Source organism: Sminthopsis crassicaudata, chromosome 5, assembly GCF_048593235.1.
Source record: "Sminthopsis crassicaudata isolate SCR6 chromosome 5, ASM4859323v1, whole genome shotgun sequence".
NCBI classification, from domain to species: domain Eukaryota; kingdom Metazoa; phylum Chordata; class Mammalia; order Dasyuromorphia; family Dasyuridae; genus Sminthopsis; species Sminthopsis crassicaudata.
The window spans coordinates 201,837,042-201,854,610 of NC_133621.1; the positions used below are offsets into that span (position 1 = coordinate 201,837,042).

General features: G+C 32.3%; 1 protein-coding gene across 4 annotated transcripts in view; it reads left to right on the plus strand.

The window, feature by feature from the left end:
- The first annotated feature begins 7,881 nt into the window (after positions 1 to 7,881).
- The window catches only part of NELL2 (neural EGFL like 2), a 128,297-nt gene continuing 118,609 nt past the window's right edge, over positions 7,882 to 17,569 (plus strand). For 3 of the 4 annotated variants that reach the window (XM_074269456.1, XM_074269458.1, XM_074269459.1), the window contains exons 1-3: positions 8,312 to 8,416; positions 8,854 to 8,939; positions 9,412 to 9,540. In XM_074269456.1, coding sequence (XP_074125557.1) covers positions 8,885 to 8,939; positions 9,412 to 9,540 — 184 coding nt within the window. In that variant the 5' untranslated portion in view covers positions 8,312 to 8,416; positions 8,854 to 8,884. Of the gene's footprint in view, positions 7,992 to 8,311; positions 8,417 to 8,853; positions 8,940 to 9,411; positions 9,541 to 17,569 lie in introns of those variants that run through there. The other variant, XM_074269457.1, reaches the window with a different exon arrangement.

Consider the following 17,569-nt stretch of genomic DNA (forward strand, 5'->3'; position numbering starts at 1 on the left):
AAATTGCTCTCCAGAATGGCTGGATGTATTCACAATTCCATCAACAATGTATCAGTGTCCCTGTTTTCCCACATCCCCTCCAACATTCTGCATTATCTTTCCCTGTCATTTTAAACAATCTGACAGCTGTGTAGTAGTATCTCAGAGTTGTCTTAATTTGCATTTCTCTGATTTATAATGACTTGGAGCATCTTTTCACATGACTAGAAATAGTTTCAATTTCTTCATCTGAGATTTGTCAGTTCATATCCTTTGACCATTTATCAATTGGAGATTGGCTTGATTTCTTATAAATTAGAGTCAATTCTCTATATATTTTGGAAAAAATGACTGTAAAATGTATTCCTAGTTTATTGTTTCCCTTATAATCTTACTGGGTTTTTAAATTTCTTTTTGTGCTCTTCCAAGAGAATTTTTTGAGCTTGGGACCAATTAATGTCCCCCTTTGAGGCTTCACTTGTAGACATTTTAGCACTTCTGTTCTTTTGAATTTGTGTTTTTGTGTTCTAATCTTCCCTATTGCCATAGTAGCTTTCTGTATCTGCTATAGAAGTAGCTACTATATAGTATTTGCTTATTTCTACAAATTTTGCTCTGCACCTAAGGAGCAGAGGAAACTGTCCAAGTTAATTTTGAAGAGCTTCAGAGGTATCCCACTGGTTTCTACACTGGGACTTTTTCACATTGGCCTGGTTTAGTTAAGCCTATTGTGCCAGGGTTCAAGGGCTCACAATTTGTTTTGTACAATCAGGCTGAAGATTTCACAACTAACCTACTGGGCTAGGATTGAGAGGCCACTACTGCTGAATGATGCTGTGGCTAAGAGCTTTCTGCTAAATTTCCTGTACTGTGCCTGCACTGGACCATCCTTCCCTCTTACTCAAGTATTTCCTGAAGTCTTTCTGAGTTATCTTAAGCAGGAAAATTGTTTTACTCCATTGTTTTATGGGTTATGTCACTCCGGAATACACTTAGAGACTTAAGAAAGTGTTGTTTCTGAGAGAAATTGGGGAGAACTCTCTGGCTTCTCTATTTTATCTTAACTAAATCCAGGAAAAACAATTTGGAACTCAAAATTTTATAACAAATGAATGTTGAAAACTATCTTTACATGTAATTGGAAAAAGTAAAACATTATTTCCAAAAGAAAATAAAAGAAATTTAAAGAAACTTCTTATACCATAAAAATAAAAGAAAGAAATTACCTTTTCATATTCTTTGGACATTTCTTAATTGGGGAATGACTGCTATTTTTTAGGTTTGGCACAGTTTCTCTCTCTCTTTCTCTCTCTCTCTCTCTCTCTCTCTCTCTCTCTCTCTCTCTCTCTCTCTCTATATATATATATATATATATATATATATATATATATATGAGAAGTGAAATATTTATCAAAGAAACTCCAAAATTTTACCCCAGTTTCTGCTTTATTCCCCCCTAATTTTGACTTCATTAATTTTGTTTGTGTGAAGCCTTTTTAATTTTATGTAATTTAAATTATCCATTTTACCTTCTATGAGCTTTGGTCTCTTACTTGGTTATGAATCCTTCCCCTATCCACAGATTTGACAGGTAATTTCTTCCATGCTTCTTTGATTTGCTTATGATATCTCTCTTTATGTCTAAATCTTGTATCCATTCTGATCCTCTCTTGGTATATAGGATGAGATTTTGGTCTATGCCTAGCTATTGCCAGGCAACATTTCTGTTTTCCTAATAATTTTTATCAGTGATTTTTTGACTCAATAGCTTGGATCTTTGACCCCAAGCTTTATATTTCACATATGACCCATTTCCCACCAAATGACAGTTCCATGCACATAACAAAAAACAAAGAAAGCCACTTATTGAAATATATGGCAAAGCAAAAAACAAAAGTATACATATGAGATTTATGCCAGATAATGTAGATCAGAGGAGATCTCCCATCAGGAGAAAAATATCTCAGCTCACTAAGTCCCTAAAGCAGCAAATTATAGATAAAAAGATAAAGACATGATAGAAACTACTAACTCTTCTTGTTGGCTTTATTCTAATCTTCCTTTCCCTGAAACATTAAGGACTAAGCTTCACAGCACTTAACTAGACTTGAATTAACTCTTTTTTGATACTAATCTGCTGAAATTTTAGAATACATGCAAGGGAAGAGTTGAAAAAGAATATGGAAAGGGGGAAAAATCAAGTTAACATTGATAATGAAGGAAAAATAATTCTGTAGTCTTTCAGGAAGAAGAGAACTCACAAGAGAATGGGTGAGGAGTGAGGTAAAGAAGTAAGGTAAAAAAGGTAAAAACTGAAATAGGGAGAAAAAGACAAAAATCTTATTTCTGTGGTAAAAAGGAGTTATATTGAATTATAGGTCTATCGAGAGAGATATTTCATAATACGTATAGGAATCTTATAATGAATATAATCTTCAGGAATTTTTTTTCTTAAAGAAATCACCATGTAGCTCAGGGAAAGGGAAATCAGAAAGTCCTTAGGGGCAAGTGGTATTCAGAAGAGTGAGTAGGCATGAACTCATAGAGATTTCATGGCAAATGGTCAAACAACACCCCCCCAAACCCAAAAACTATAGGGGAGGGTAAAAGGTAGTAAAGAATTGAACATTCAAGATATAGATAGGATGAAGGAAAAACCTGAGAGAGAGAATTTCTGTATTATTAATAATGAATTTAATAATTAAAGTAGCTAATAATAAATTGATGGTCAGTGGTTTCTCTTAGTAATTAAAGACAAAACCATTTTTATACATTTTTAGAAAAAGGTGTGCCCTTGACAAGCAAAATTCAACCTAGATTCTCTTTATATTTTAAACACAAATAAGTTTTTCTAGTTAGGTGGATTCCTGCCCAAAATCAAGGAGCATGTTCCCTGAGAATTAGGACAATCTCCTCTACCAGCTTTGTCCTTCAGAGACTATCTGGCTGACCTACAGGAGCTAGTCTTTGAATGAGGAAATAAAGATAAAAAGCCTTAATTTTAATTTAATAACTGGATATTAATAAGATGGTAAAGTAATATCTCCCATAGGAAATTTTTTTTAACATGAAGTAATACTTTTATACTCTTTGTCACCTGCAAGAATTGGTATTTCCAAGGATGATGCAAAACAGATAAAGTAGGACAGGAGACAAGCTCTGGCAGGCAATATAAAGAAAATATTTATAAGATATCATCTTTCTTGCCTCCTATGGAAACTGTATGTGGGCCAAGAAGCAATAGTTAGAATAGAATAAAATAGAAACATAGAATAACTGATTGGTTTAAGGTTGGAAAAGAAGGATGATTGTCATCCTATTTATTTAACTCAGATGCAGCAGACATCTTGTGAAATGCCAGAATCGATGAAGCAAAAGCAGGGATTAGAATTGCTGAGAGAAGTGTCAACAATCTCAGATATGCTATCACTTTGATGGTAGAAAGAGAAGAGGAATTAAGAAGCTTCTTGATGATGATAAAAGAGGAGAGTATAAAAGTTGACTTAACATAAAAAAAAAATCTCTAAACAGGGATTCTTAAATTACAGCCCGTGTGCCAGATGCTGAGGACGTTTATGCGTCCCCACCGGGTTATGGCAAATGGGCTGAGGGGCGGAGACAGAGTATGAGTTTTTGTTTTTACTATAGTCTGGCCCTCCCACAGTCTGAGGGACAGTGAACTGGCCCCTATTTAAAAAGTTTGAGGACCACTGAAAGATATTGGCAATTGGCCCATCACTTCCTTCCAGATAGAGGGAGATGAAATGGAAATAACATCAATTTTTATATTTTGGGAGTCAACAATCACTGCAGATGGTTGACTGCAGCCATGAAATTAAAAGATGTTTGCTTCTTGGAGGCAAAGCTATGGGAAATGTTAACAGTGTAGTTAAAAAAAAACAGAAATATCACTTTAACAACAAAGGTCTAGTTAAAAATTATGGATTTTCCAATAGCAATGGCTGTAAGAAGTGGATTATAAGGAAAGCTGAGCATCACAGAATCAATGCTTTCAAATTGTGAAGCTGCCATCAAATTGTGGTGCTAGAGAAGTCTTTTGAGAGTCTCTTGTCAGCAAGGATATGTTAGTCAATACTAAAAAGATATTAATTTAGGCTATTTACTGGAAGGTCAAATATTGAAGCTGAAACTTAGATACTTTGGCCATATAATAAGAAAACAGGACTCATTACAAAAGACACTGAGGTTGACAAAGATGGAAGGCAAAAGGAAAATTGGACAGCAAAGAATGAGATGGATATAATAGTATCATGTATACAATGAGCATGAATATGAAAAGGTTTTGAGACACAGGGATCATAAAAACACCTAGTATTCTTTAGTCCATGAGATCATGGAAAGTTAGATATGACTGAACAACAATAACAACAACAACAAGATTTAGAAGGAAATCAAAGTGTCAAAGAAATTTTAATTCAGTGAAAAATAAAAAAGAAAGAATAAATAATTTAATTATAAGGGTCATGAATCAAAAGAAAAATATTTAGAATAGCTGAACAAGGAATTAAAATAACTTTTTAAATAAAAGCTGCAGAATAAAAATTAAAATGAACAAACAAAACAAGCTAAAGGGAGGAGAGAAAAGAAATTTTACAAAAGGACAAATGAGAGAAAATAAAAAGGGGAAGAATTAGTAAACTGTGTAAAAAGGCAGAAAAAAGGAATATATATATATATATATATATATATATACATATAAATTATTGGAATAAAATAAGCATTTCCATAACAGTACAATAACAAAGGTGATTGCACATGAAACTATAAATATACTATGCACAACTTGCTATTCCTTTCAAATATACATAAAGTTTATCATGCAAGTCTTTTCCCTCATTTCCCCTCCAAACTCCACCCCCAAATTGTTACCATTAGATGCAAATAAATACATATATATAAATATATTTTAAATATACTTTTATTTATTATTTCTTTCTCTTTATGCAGATATCTTTCTTCATGTGTCCTTTATAGTTAATTTGGGTATTTATAAAAATAAAAAAGGAATTTATAAATAAAGCAAAACTCTAAAACTATGGAAGAAGATAAAATAAAACAGTTTGGAAAAGAATTGCCTTAAAGCAGATTAAGCTAAAATAGCTGAAAAGAAAACACACCACTTTTATAGATAAAGATAGAGAAAAATCTTAACAAAAAATGGTGGAGAAATGAAGAAAACTGTAAATCTAATGTTAGTAATTTTATACATGGATTAAACAATACAACAAAATGAAAAAGAGCAATATGTTGGGTAAGGAGAAAATGCAATATCAAGTTTATAAGAGAAATACCTAACAATCAAAAACAATAGGAAAAAAAGGGAATGAAATTTACTCTACATTTGGGTGAATTAAAAGAAGGTGAAGTTACAATAATAACATCAGACTGAGCAAAAACAAACATTTGTAATGTTAAAAGAGGTAGAATTGTAAAGAAGAAAATCATGGGCAACAAATGAATATTAATAATAATGTTTGCTCTTAATACTTTAGCACCTAAATTTACACACAACAACAACAACAACAAAAAACAAGAAGATATAGTAATAAGATACAGTAATACAATAGTGACAGGAGATTTTAATGACTCAATAATTTAAACTATTGAATTTTTGAATGGCATACTCAGGATAAATTCAAAATAATCTTTATGGTGAGTCAATAGTTTGAATGGCTCACTCTAATGGAGAGCACATCTCAAATAATACCTGGACCGGATTCTTGATGTTCATAGACTTATTCACTCCTGGCCCTCTAAAACAAGGTGAAATCCCAACAAAACAAGAAGAAATAATGTGAATTATCAGAACCTAATATGTATGGCTATATTCTACCAAAACTAAGAGCACAAAAGAAATGGAGGAATTGTTTTTTTTTTTTTTAATGTAAAATATCTAAATAACAAAAAGTAGATATCTTATATAAATATCTTATATACAATATGTAACCATGACAGGGTGAATTCACTACCAAATGAAGAGGAAATTAAAACAAATAATTAAAAGCTATTTTGTCCACCTGTATGATGATAAATTGACAATCTAAATGAAATGGATAACAATTAAGAAAAATATAAGTTGCCCAGATTTACAAAAGAGGAAATAAGAAAAAGGTGTCAGAGTTATCCTTATGCCAATAGGTATTATAGTGTAGCTGCAATACATACTACAAACAAAACAAAACAAAAACCACATTTCTAATTTGTTTTTTATAAACTCTTGGTGGGGAGAGGGTCATAGGATGTGGGACATGTTAACTATTTTACTTAGCTTACTACACAGAGCCTTCAAGGATTTTTTTCTTGAATGAGATCTGGCTGGATCTCTCTCACTCTGTCTCTGTCTCTCTCGGATAATATCCTGGTAATTTGGTTTTCTTCTTTCTTTTTTTTTTTTTTTTAATCAAATCAATCAAAACTTTATTTCTTTTATTAGGTTTCAATTATGTTTAATTTTTTTTCATAAAATCAGCTCTTAGTTTTGTTTATTAGTTTAACAGCTTTCTTATTTTTATTTTACTGATATCTCCTTTGATTTTTAGAATTTTTAATTTGATATTTAATTATTTTAAATTGGTTCTTTTCCTAGTTTTTTTTAGCTACAAGCCCAATTTATTGATCTCCTCTTTCTCTATCTTATTCATGTAAGCATTTAGAGATATAAAATTTCCCTTAAGAACTTCTTTGGTTGCATTCCATAATTTTTGGTATATTATCTTATTATTGTCATTCTCTTGGATGATAATGTTGATTGCTTCTAGGATTTGTTGCTTGATCCCACTCATTCTTTAGGATTCGATTGTTTAGTTTCTAACTAGTTTTTATTCTATCTTTCCATGGCCCTTTATTACATATAATACTGAATCATTATCTGAAAAGATGGCATTTAATATTTCTGCCTTTCTGCATCTGATTATGAGGTTTTTAAGAATACTCTAATACAAGATCAATTTTTGTCTACTGCTCAGAAAATGGTATATTTCTTTCTACCACCATTCTATTTTCACCAGAGGTCTATCTATCTAATTTTTCTAAAATTCTATTCATCTCATTTTCTTTCTTGTTAATTTTATGGTTAAATTTATCTAGTTCTGAATGGGGGAGTTTAAGGTCTTCCACTAGGATAATTTTGCTGTCTATTTTTTCCTATAATAGGTTTAATTTCTCCTCTGTACTATATTTTTAGTGTTGCTATTACTTCATTATGGCACCTTTCAACAAGATGAAGCTTCCTTTCTTATCTCTTTAATTAAACCTATTTTTGCTTTAATTTTTTTGGATTTCTTTTCTAATATTTACCAAGATGATAGGCATTTTGATTTCTGTAGTTATGGAGGAACAGGGAATTTTAGAATCTACCTATACGTTGTTTATTAAGCTGGATAACCCTGTAGACATTCGATTCTCTCTGAAGTTTGTTCTGATGAAGGATTAGAGGCATATTCGATCTTTGACAATAATCACCTGGACACTTAAGGGCAATTTTGAAAAACGTTGTGTTGGATCCTGTGAGGAGACATCTTTTGCAATTTGCATCCATTCCCAGTTTGTTTATTAATAGAATCCAAGGCCTAGAAGAATCAGAGACAAGGCTGTGATCTCTAACCAATGAGACTGCTATATTCAGCAGGTGCTTTGGCTCCATCCTCCAGGCCCACCTGCTCAGAGTTCCTTCCAAGTCAGAGAGATATCTCTTTCCTCAACTCCTTGTTTGGCAGAGGTTCTGAGCTTCCAGACTGCTCTGCAACGGAGTTCACCACTCACTGTGCTTCCTTTTTCCCTTGGAATAACTCCAGCATCCCTACCCAGTCTGTCAATGTTTGCAGCTTTCCCAGTGCTCTCTTTTACTCCTTACTAATCATTTTTTCTGTTTTTCAAGTCGCACCTCAAGGTCGTGTTCTGTTTCCAGATCAGCCTGACCTTCTACCTGTCTGTCTTGTGTTCTCAAGAGGTGTCCTCAATTTCTTGGGAGCTGCCACGGATATGAGAGAACTGTAGGGCAGCTTTTGCGTATTTCTTTCCTTTCTGACTAGCGAGCAATTTACTTTCCAAATTCCTAAAGGGATTCAGTATAACTAGGTGGTCCCTTTTCCTGGGTTTAGTGAACAGGAGTGGGATAGGGAGAAGGGGAGGAGGCTCTTTTTAAACTTAGCACCTTGGTGTTCTTTTTAATCTGGAGGAGGAGAGTGGCATTTCTCCAGGATGGTGGGAGGGAAGAGGAGGAGGCTACAGTTGCTCCCGAAATCTGTTGCGGTGGGAGGAAAGGGACGAGGAAGCTCTTCTCCTTTTTTTTTTTTTTTTTTTTTCATTCCCTTTCCTTTCCTCCCCGCCCTCCCGCGTGCTCGCCCCTCCCTGAAAGGGCAATCTCTTCTCCGTGCATCTCTGGGTTCTCCTCCCACCGTCTCTTCCTTCATCACAGGTTCTGGCTGCAGAGGGAGAGGGAATTTTTGTTGCCACCCACACCCATCAACACCCCCATTACCGATCTTTCCTCTCTTTTTCTTTCTTTCCATCTCTCTCTCTCTCTCTCTCTCTCTCTCTCTCTCTCTCTCTCTCTCTCTCTCTCTCTCTCTCTCTCTCTCTCTCTCTCTCTTCTCTCTCTCTCTCTCATTCCCCAGTAGAGCAGATCCCAGTCTAGATCTGACCCCTCCCTCTTTTTACCCTTTGCCCCTCTCTATGTGGGAATGATGTGCACACCGGAGAGTCCAATTTCTTCAAGGACCTGACAGCTTTATGCCTTTTATTTTTTAAGGAACTGCCCTCCTCTATTTTTAAAAATTAACATTAAGGAACAAAGGGAGGGGGTAGACGTTTACTTATTTTTATTCTAAGAGGATTTTTCTATTTTTCCTTAAGAGGAAGAAGATGAACTGAAAAGATCCACACCATGGAGTCTCCAATCTTAGTGACCACATTCTGTTTGATCTTCTGTCTCCGAGCAGGTCAGTGCCGACTGGGCTGGGCTGAGGGAAAAGCAATCTGCATTAGGCTCTGTAGACACTGGAAGCAGAGCCAACGTGAGGCGGTTCTGGAAAGCCAGCAATGAAAATATGAGCCAGTGCTATCCTATCTGTCGCACTGAAAAGGCCCAGGAATGGGGAAGGAAAAGGCTACTTAGTACCCCCTCCCATTTTGAAATTTAAAGACGTTCCTGCCCCGTATTTTACCCCTGTGAGCAGCGGGATACTTTGCAAATAGAAAGATTTTTAGATGTTTAGTGGAATTAGGACTGAGTGTTAAATTATTTTTAAGCCAGACTGGTGAACACAGGTGAGATTCTGGGAAGGGATAGTCACTTGCCTACCTTTGTTAGTTTCCAATATAATTGCTGTCCCGTAGGGTCGAAGACTTTTATTTTGATGGTGCTTTTTCTTTCTCTCTTATCCTTCGTCCATGTCTAACTCCCACCTTCAGTTTGGGGAATTGGAGTTGATCCCTCCTTGAAAATCGACTTCTTGACCGATTTAGAGCTGGGAGAATCCACAGTAGGAGTGCTCCAGGTCCCTGGGCTGCACAATGGAAGTAAAGCCTTTCTTTTTCAAGGTATGGAAAAGTGCCTTACCTAAGCTGGTCCTCGGATCAATTTAGATAATTCAAGAAGTACTTAGCCAAACCGTCTAACAAACTTTTGCTTTACATTGTTATAATGACAGTATCTCTTTTAGTAGAGGGTCCAGTTTAATTTCTCTTTCATGTCTTTTCAAGTGTCAAGAATTATCTCCTATAACTTTTTAGTTTGTACTTCTGTCAGTTTTAATGGTAGATCTAATGACTATTGTATAGAAATTCAGATGGCAGATGGTTTATTTGAGATCCTGGGACACACAATATATCAAAATAAATGCCTCATTTAGATGAAATTAATTCAGTTATGAAATAAGTTATCTTCAGTCTTGATTAAGAAATTAATCTCTGAAAGTTTAATATGAATTTTGTCTCTTTAGAATGGGTAGAATCTAGACAAAACATTTATATATCTTTCTGGAAAAATCAACATCTCCCAATGGGTTACTATTATTCCTTCATTACATAATAGACACTATTTGTGAAACTGCATTAATTTGTGTGTGGAGACTTTTGGGGTTAAGTGACTTGCCTAATTAAATGTCTGAAGTTGGATTTGAACTTGATCCGCCTTACTCCAGAGCTGGTGCTCTCTCCCCTATGCTACCTAACTGGGCTGAAACTGCATTTCGTTTAAAAAAAAAGAAAAAAAAGAAAAAAAAATCAAGCCTCTAACCACCACACCCTTGCTCCTGATTTTAATAATAAAAGAATAAGAACTCTTCATGAATCAATAACAAAATAATGCTTGAATATGTAGCATTGATAAAAATATATTCTAAGAGATGAAACCAGTCTTGATTTAAAAAGCTTACTGAAGGTGACTTGAACCTAGTTGGAGTTTAGAACTCTTGCAAATACATAAAACTTCATTAGTGCACTTTTAGTGTTCTCAAGTCAAATAGTAGAACAAATGCCAGAAAATACTTTCAAAGACTAATTCTTTTTCTCCATTAAAATTATTTTTTGTTATCCATTCTAATATAATAGTGACCAAAGCACAGTTCTTCCAGGGCAGGAGCTGTCATACATCTTTTGCAATTTTCTGGAATTGGAAGACTATACTATGTTTCTCTGTGTGCCATTCAGCATCTAACACTTAGATATTTGTAGATTGGTTTTTATAAACTCTTTTTAAAAAAATTATTTATAATTTTTGACAGTATATATGCATGAGTATTTTTTATAACATTATCCATTGTATTCATTTTTCCACATATCCCCTCCCTCCCTCTACTCCCTCCCCTTGATGACAGGCAATCCCATACATTTTACATGTGTATAACCTCTTTTAAACACACAGAAACAAAATAAATACTGTTAACTTGATTTTAATACATGAGTTCTATTTAATTAGATTATATCTGCAATCTTAGGCAGGTAGTTAGTTTAATAGATGTAGAGCAGGGCCTGGAATCAGGAAGATGTGAATTCAAATACAACCTCTGACACTCAGTTTCCTCATCTGTGAAATGGGAATAATAATAGCACCTGCCTCCCAGAGTTATTGTGCCGATTAAATGAGATTAAAATGGCAAAGCATTATATTAATCAATTAATTAGCATTAATTAAGCAACTGTCATATGCAAGGTACTATACTAAGTGTTGGGGATACAAAAAGAGGCAAAAAACAGTACCTGTTCTCAAGGTGCTCACCATCTAATGAATGAAATAATATGCAAACAAATATAAGCGAAGAAAGCTATATGCAGGATAAATAGGAAATAGTAATAGAGGGAAGGCAATGGAATTAAGAGGCAGTACAGAGGGCTTTACCATAGAAGATGGGCTTTTAGTTGGTACTTAAAAGGAGGCAGTAGTCAGAGACTGTTCCAACCAAGAGGGATAGCCAGAGAAAATGACTGGAACCAATAGATTATTCATGGAAGAATCAGGACACCAGGATCATTGGATTGAACAGTATATGTCAGAAAGTAATGTATAAGAAAATTGGAAAGGTATAAAATGGTTAGGTTATAAAGCACTTTGAATGATGAATGGAGCATTTTGTATTTGGTCCTGTAGGCCATAGGAAGCTAATAGAGTTTATTGAGTAGGGTTTGAATGTGTGTGACCCGTATAAACCCGGAGTTTAGGAAAATCACTTTAATGTCCGAATGGAAGATAAATTGGAAAGGGAACAGACTTGAAGCAAGCAGACCAATCAGCAGACTATTGTAATAATCCAGGCATGAGGTGATAAGGGCCTCCACTAGAATGATGGCAGTAGCAGAAGAGAGAAGAGAATCTATTTGAGAGATGCTTCAGAAGTGAAATTGACAGATCTTAGAAACAGCTTGGATAAGGGGGATGAGAGATAGTGATGAATGTAAGATTATTTCTAGGTTTGGAGCCTGAAGGACTAGGATGATAGTGTTGTCTTCTATGATTTAGGGAGAAAGATAATGAGTTCTATTTTGGACATACTGAGTTTAAGATGTCTACTGGACAATGAGTTAGAGATATCTCAAAAGCAGCTAAAAACGCTAGTTTAGAAATTAGCAGAAATTTAAGAGCAAGATATATATATATATATATACATGGGAAAATCATCAGTATAGAGATAGTAATTGTTAAATACAAATGTTAGCAACTATTAGTAACTATGAACTTAAGTACAATTTGTCAGATATTTACAGAATGCTTCATAGGATAATTACATTTTAAATTGTCTTTTACATTTAACTTGATAATATCTTAATTAAAAACTTTATATAATTTGATATTTTGATTGTTAGTCCATGAATTGTAATTTTGACTCATTTTTGAAAACTATAAATTGAGAAGGGGAGGTTGAAATGTAATTCTAAGAAGTCAAGTCTGATTTATATTTTATTGTAGGAGGGTTTTTTTGGTTTCTCAAGAATAAAAAAAGCTTTCAGCCTTTTGCAGATTTTGCAGATTGAATTTATGACAGATGGATCATGTAAGTGAACTTTTTGGCATTACGAAATAGCATAGCCAGAGTTGTAACAAGTGACAAATGATTTAAAATGCTTTTGGATTCTATATTAAACTTAGCAGATGAATTTTCTTTTGGTATCATTCCAGTCTTCTTAAAGAGGAATGTACTTAAAGTACCTTTTCTAATTAATAGTAATATAGCTATTTTTATGTTTCTGTAAAATAATAAAACATTTCATGCTGTTAGCTTGAAAATGGATTTTTCAAATTATAATTTTTAGGCATATGCTGCTTATTGCAGGGTTACTTCTTTTGGCCACTTCATATCTAGGGGTTTCTTGAATGATCACAGAATCTCTTCAATAATATTATGGATATTGATTAAAACATGTAGATCTGTTGTTCCTTATTTTAATTTGAATTGTTTATATAATTAATTGAAATAAAGGAAATGAAAATGCAGTAATGTAATTACTGTATTAATAGACTATAACCGACTTTTCTCTAATTGCAGCTGAGTATGATTAAAAATTCTAAATTTTAAATTTCATTTAAAGCTAATTAGGTACTGCTACTTAAGCAAAGTAGTATGTACTAAATCATATTGCTCACATAAGTGAACCTTTTAGCATTATACATGAAATAGCATAGCCACAGTTGTAATAAGGAACAAAGGATTTAAGATGTTCTTGGGTTTGGTGTAATTCCTGTCTTCTTAAAGAGAAAAGCATTTTTTAAAAACCTTTTTCTAATTAATAGTAATAGAGTATTTTCATGTTTCATTTTAAGAGATAACAGCCTATTCTATAATTGAAAATGAATATGATAAAGTTCTAAAATTTAAATTTCATTTAAAGCTACTTCAGTACTGCTACTTATTGCTACTTACAGTAGTAGGTACTGATCTAAATCATATGACCTACAAGATCAGTATTAGATGCAATCATTTTCTGAAAGCAAAAATTATCCAGGCAACAATAAAGTAAAACTTTAAAATCTAAGGTGCAAATTTTTCACTTCCCCCATATGAATCAGTTTCAATGATATATTTGTTGTTTTTGCTTAAAACTAGATAGTTGAATATGTTCATTTAAGGACAAAAATTCTAAAGCCATAATCAAAAAAATCAAACCCGTGGTTAGGGATGATTTACAATATTTACTAACAAATCTTAAACAGATTTAAAAAAAAATGTTTTTATTGATTATGTCTTAAATAATCAAAAATCTCCCCACTATTCCTGATTCCCCCTTCTAGAAAACCAAACTATATAATAAATAATATTTTTAAATTAAAAAAATAAGAAGAGAAAAAAATTCAGCCAAACTAATCAATACATTGAAAGAGTTAAAAATATGTGCTATGGACCACATCCCACTAAAAGAGTGGGGTGAGGTATCATCTTCTAATCTTGTGGTTTTCTTTCTGTTTATGACATAGTTATTGTGCATATTGGTTTCTTGGAATTTCTTATTACGTTTTTCATCAGATTGTATAAATTTTTTCAAGATTCTTTTTACTTATCATATTCTTGATGGTTCTTGAAATCACTAATAATAAGAGAAATCCAAGTCAAAACAATCCTGAATCACCTCAGGAAGTAATAGTCCATTGCATTCATTATCATGATTTATTTAACCATTCCTCACACAATGAGCATTTATTTGAATTACAATTCTTATTACTAAAAGTACTTATATATTTTTCTGTATATGAGTTTTGTATATATGATTTCTTCTTATCATGGTCTCCTTGGTATAAAGGGGTGAAATTCCTGGGTCAAAGGATTATTTGCATAATTACAAATTGCTTTTTAAAATAGTTATATTGATTCACAGCACCATTAACAATGTATTAGTGTGCCCATTTTCCCACAACTCCACCAACTTTGAGTATTCCCATATTTTGTCATCTCTGTCAATTTGCAGAGTATGTGGTAAAATGTCAGAGTTGTTTTGATTTGGATTTCTATTACTATTAGTGATTTCATTCTTCATGTGGTTGTTAATGTTTTACAATTTTTAAAAAGATCTATTCATTTATACAATTGGACATTTGTCTATTAATAATAATATTTGATTATATATGTATATTTGTTTTCTGCATATCTTGGAGAGCAAACCTTTATCCAAAAATTTTGATGGAGCATTTTCCCTCATTTGATTGCTTCCCCTCTTATCATAGGTGAATTAATTTTGTTTCTGCAAAAGCTTTACAATTTCACAGAATCAAAATTTTATTTATTGTACTATTAAATAGCTGCTATCCATAGTTTGGTTAAGAATATACCTCTTACTTTAGCTGTGAAAGGTATATGATCTTTCTCTTTTATTTTTTAAAAATAGCATGCATGCTATTTAATACTCAGATCACATATCCATTTAAAATTTATTGTAGAATATGGCATAAGGCTAATTTGTGCTAGACTGCTTTTCAGATTTTCTAGAAGTTTTTAGTTGTTTTACAATAAATTATTATTTTGTTCCATTGTTTCTGATTCTCTCTTAATTAGAATATTTAAATATTTTTCCAATTACATGTAAAAACAAATTTTAACAGTTTTTTTCCAGTTCACTGTAAATCACTTTCTTTTTATTTATTTGTTTGTGTATTTTATTTGTAATCTGTGGAATAAAACAAACATTTATATAACATAGTCCAGAAATAAAAATGATTGCACATAAAACTGCAAATCTACTTTGCTGTTCCTTTAAAATATATAATAAATTTGTCATATAAATTTCTTTTTAATTTTTTTTTATCTCCCCTCCATTTTAGAGATGGCTTTCAGTAAACAAAGATGGGTACACACATACACACACACACACATACACACACACACACACTCACACCCATATATGTAAAATTATTTTATTTGACAATTCTTTTTCTGGATGCAGATAGCATCTTTATTCATATGTTCTTTATAGTAAATTTGGCTATTTATAATAAACAAAATAACTTATTCACTCAAAATCATCCTTAAAACAATATGCTTGTTACTGTACACAATGTTTTCTCGGTTCTTTTTATTTTACTCTTCATTATTTCATTCAAATCTTTCCATGTTTTTCTACAATCATTGAAATCATCATTTCTTATAACACAATGGTATTCCATTACAATCATATATCACAACTTGTTCAGTAATTTCCCATTGGTGGGCATTCCTGTAATTTCCAGTCTTTTGCCACAACAAAAAACTCCTATAAACATTTTAGAACATAGAGGTGCTTTTCCTTTTTTTAAATCATCTTTGGAAATAGACCAAATATTGATATAGCTGGATCAAAGGGTTTGGATTATTGTTCTTTGAGTTTAATTTTAGATTGCTCTTCAAAATGTTTGGATCAGTTCACAGTCCACCATCAATGAATCAGTATTTCAATTTTTCCATATCCTCACCTATATTTGTTACTTTCCACTTCTATCATTTTACTCAATTTGGTAGGTGTAAAGCGATAACTCAAGATTTTTTCATTTGAATTTCTCTAATCATAGTGCCAAATTAATTTCCAGAATGATTGGATCAATTCATAATTTCATGAATAATGTGTTAGTAACCCAGTTCTCCCACACCCCCTCCAATATTTGTCATCTTCTTTTTCTGATGGGGTGAGGTGGTACCTCATTTGTATTTTTCTAATCAGTAGTAATTTGGAGCATTTTTGTGTGATTATAGATAACTTTGATTTCTAGAATATATTTTGATGACTTGTTTTATAGTAAATTTTGAGGGCTGAAAGTACCATTCTGTTTTCATCCTTACATTTTCCCCACTTTTTTCTTCTTCAAATTTTTTTTTTCATGTTCTTTAAGATGCCCATTTCATCTTTTGAATGAAGTAGCCAATATGTGCCAATACTGGATGTGTTTTGGTAGACTGATTCTGAGATATTTATATATTTTCCAGTTATATGGAATCTAATTCTTCCTTCTTACATCTTGTTACTATTACATTAGTAATTTTGTATGTAGAAATGCTAATGAGTTTTAAGAGTTTATTTTTCTAGCCTGAAATTTTGCTCAAGCTGTTAATTTTCTTAATGGACTTCTTAATGGATTCCCTGGTATTTTCTAAATAAACCTTTATGTCATAGATAATAGACCATAATATTATCTGTTTTTTGTTTATCTTTGTTCTTTTATTTTCCTGTCTTATTGCTAGTATTTCCATAGCAATATCAAATAGTGGTTGAGAGAACCACTTCTTTATTTTTGGATTTATTTGGACATCTTTTAATGTATCCCCTCTGAAAATGAAACTTCCTTTGGATTTTAGATAGATACTTTTGTTATATGGGAATGTCCTTTTCCTGTATTTTATAGTGTTTTTTTATCATAAATGAGTGCTATGCTTTTAAAATTATGTTTTATTCATATTTTGAAATAACATGTGGTTTTGAATTTTTTATTTTAAGTATGATTATTTTAATTGTGTTTAGTATTGAACCATTTATATGTCTGTCTTTATGGTATAAATTCATCTCCATCATAATGAATTATTTCATGGTTGAATTTCTGTGGTTTACTTAAAAGGATTGAATTTAGACTAAAAGTCTAAATTGATATTCATTAATGATATTGGTCTATAGCTTATCTACATTATATATGTATATACATATATATGTATATACTTTCTCCGGTCTATTAGAACTATGTCTCAGAAAAGGAGTCTAGTGGTATCTTTTCTTTCTTAGGTTTTTAGAATCATTTATATAATTAGCTTGATAGAATTCTGTGAATTCATCAGGACTAAGTATATTTTTCTTTAGGAGTTTTATTATAACTAGTTTTACTTCATTTTCTGAAATTGATTAAGAACTCTACTTGGTCACTCTTAGAATTCTGTAGATATGATTCTTTTCTTTCTTTCTTTGTCTCTGTCTTTCTGTCTCTGCCTCTCTCTCCATCTTTCTTTCTCTCCATCTTTGTCTTTCTAATTCTCTCTTTCTCATTAATTTGGTTAAAGATATCTCAGTTCTGTAAAATTTTTTTTGAAGTTTTTGTTTATACTCCTTGAACTGATTACATTTTCATCACATTATAATTTGTAATTTTGTTATTTAATCATTTTCGATAATGTCTGATTCTTAGTTTGTT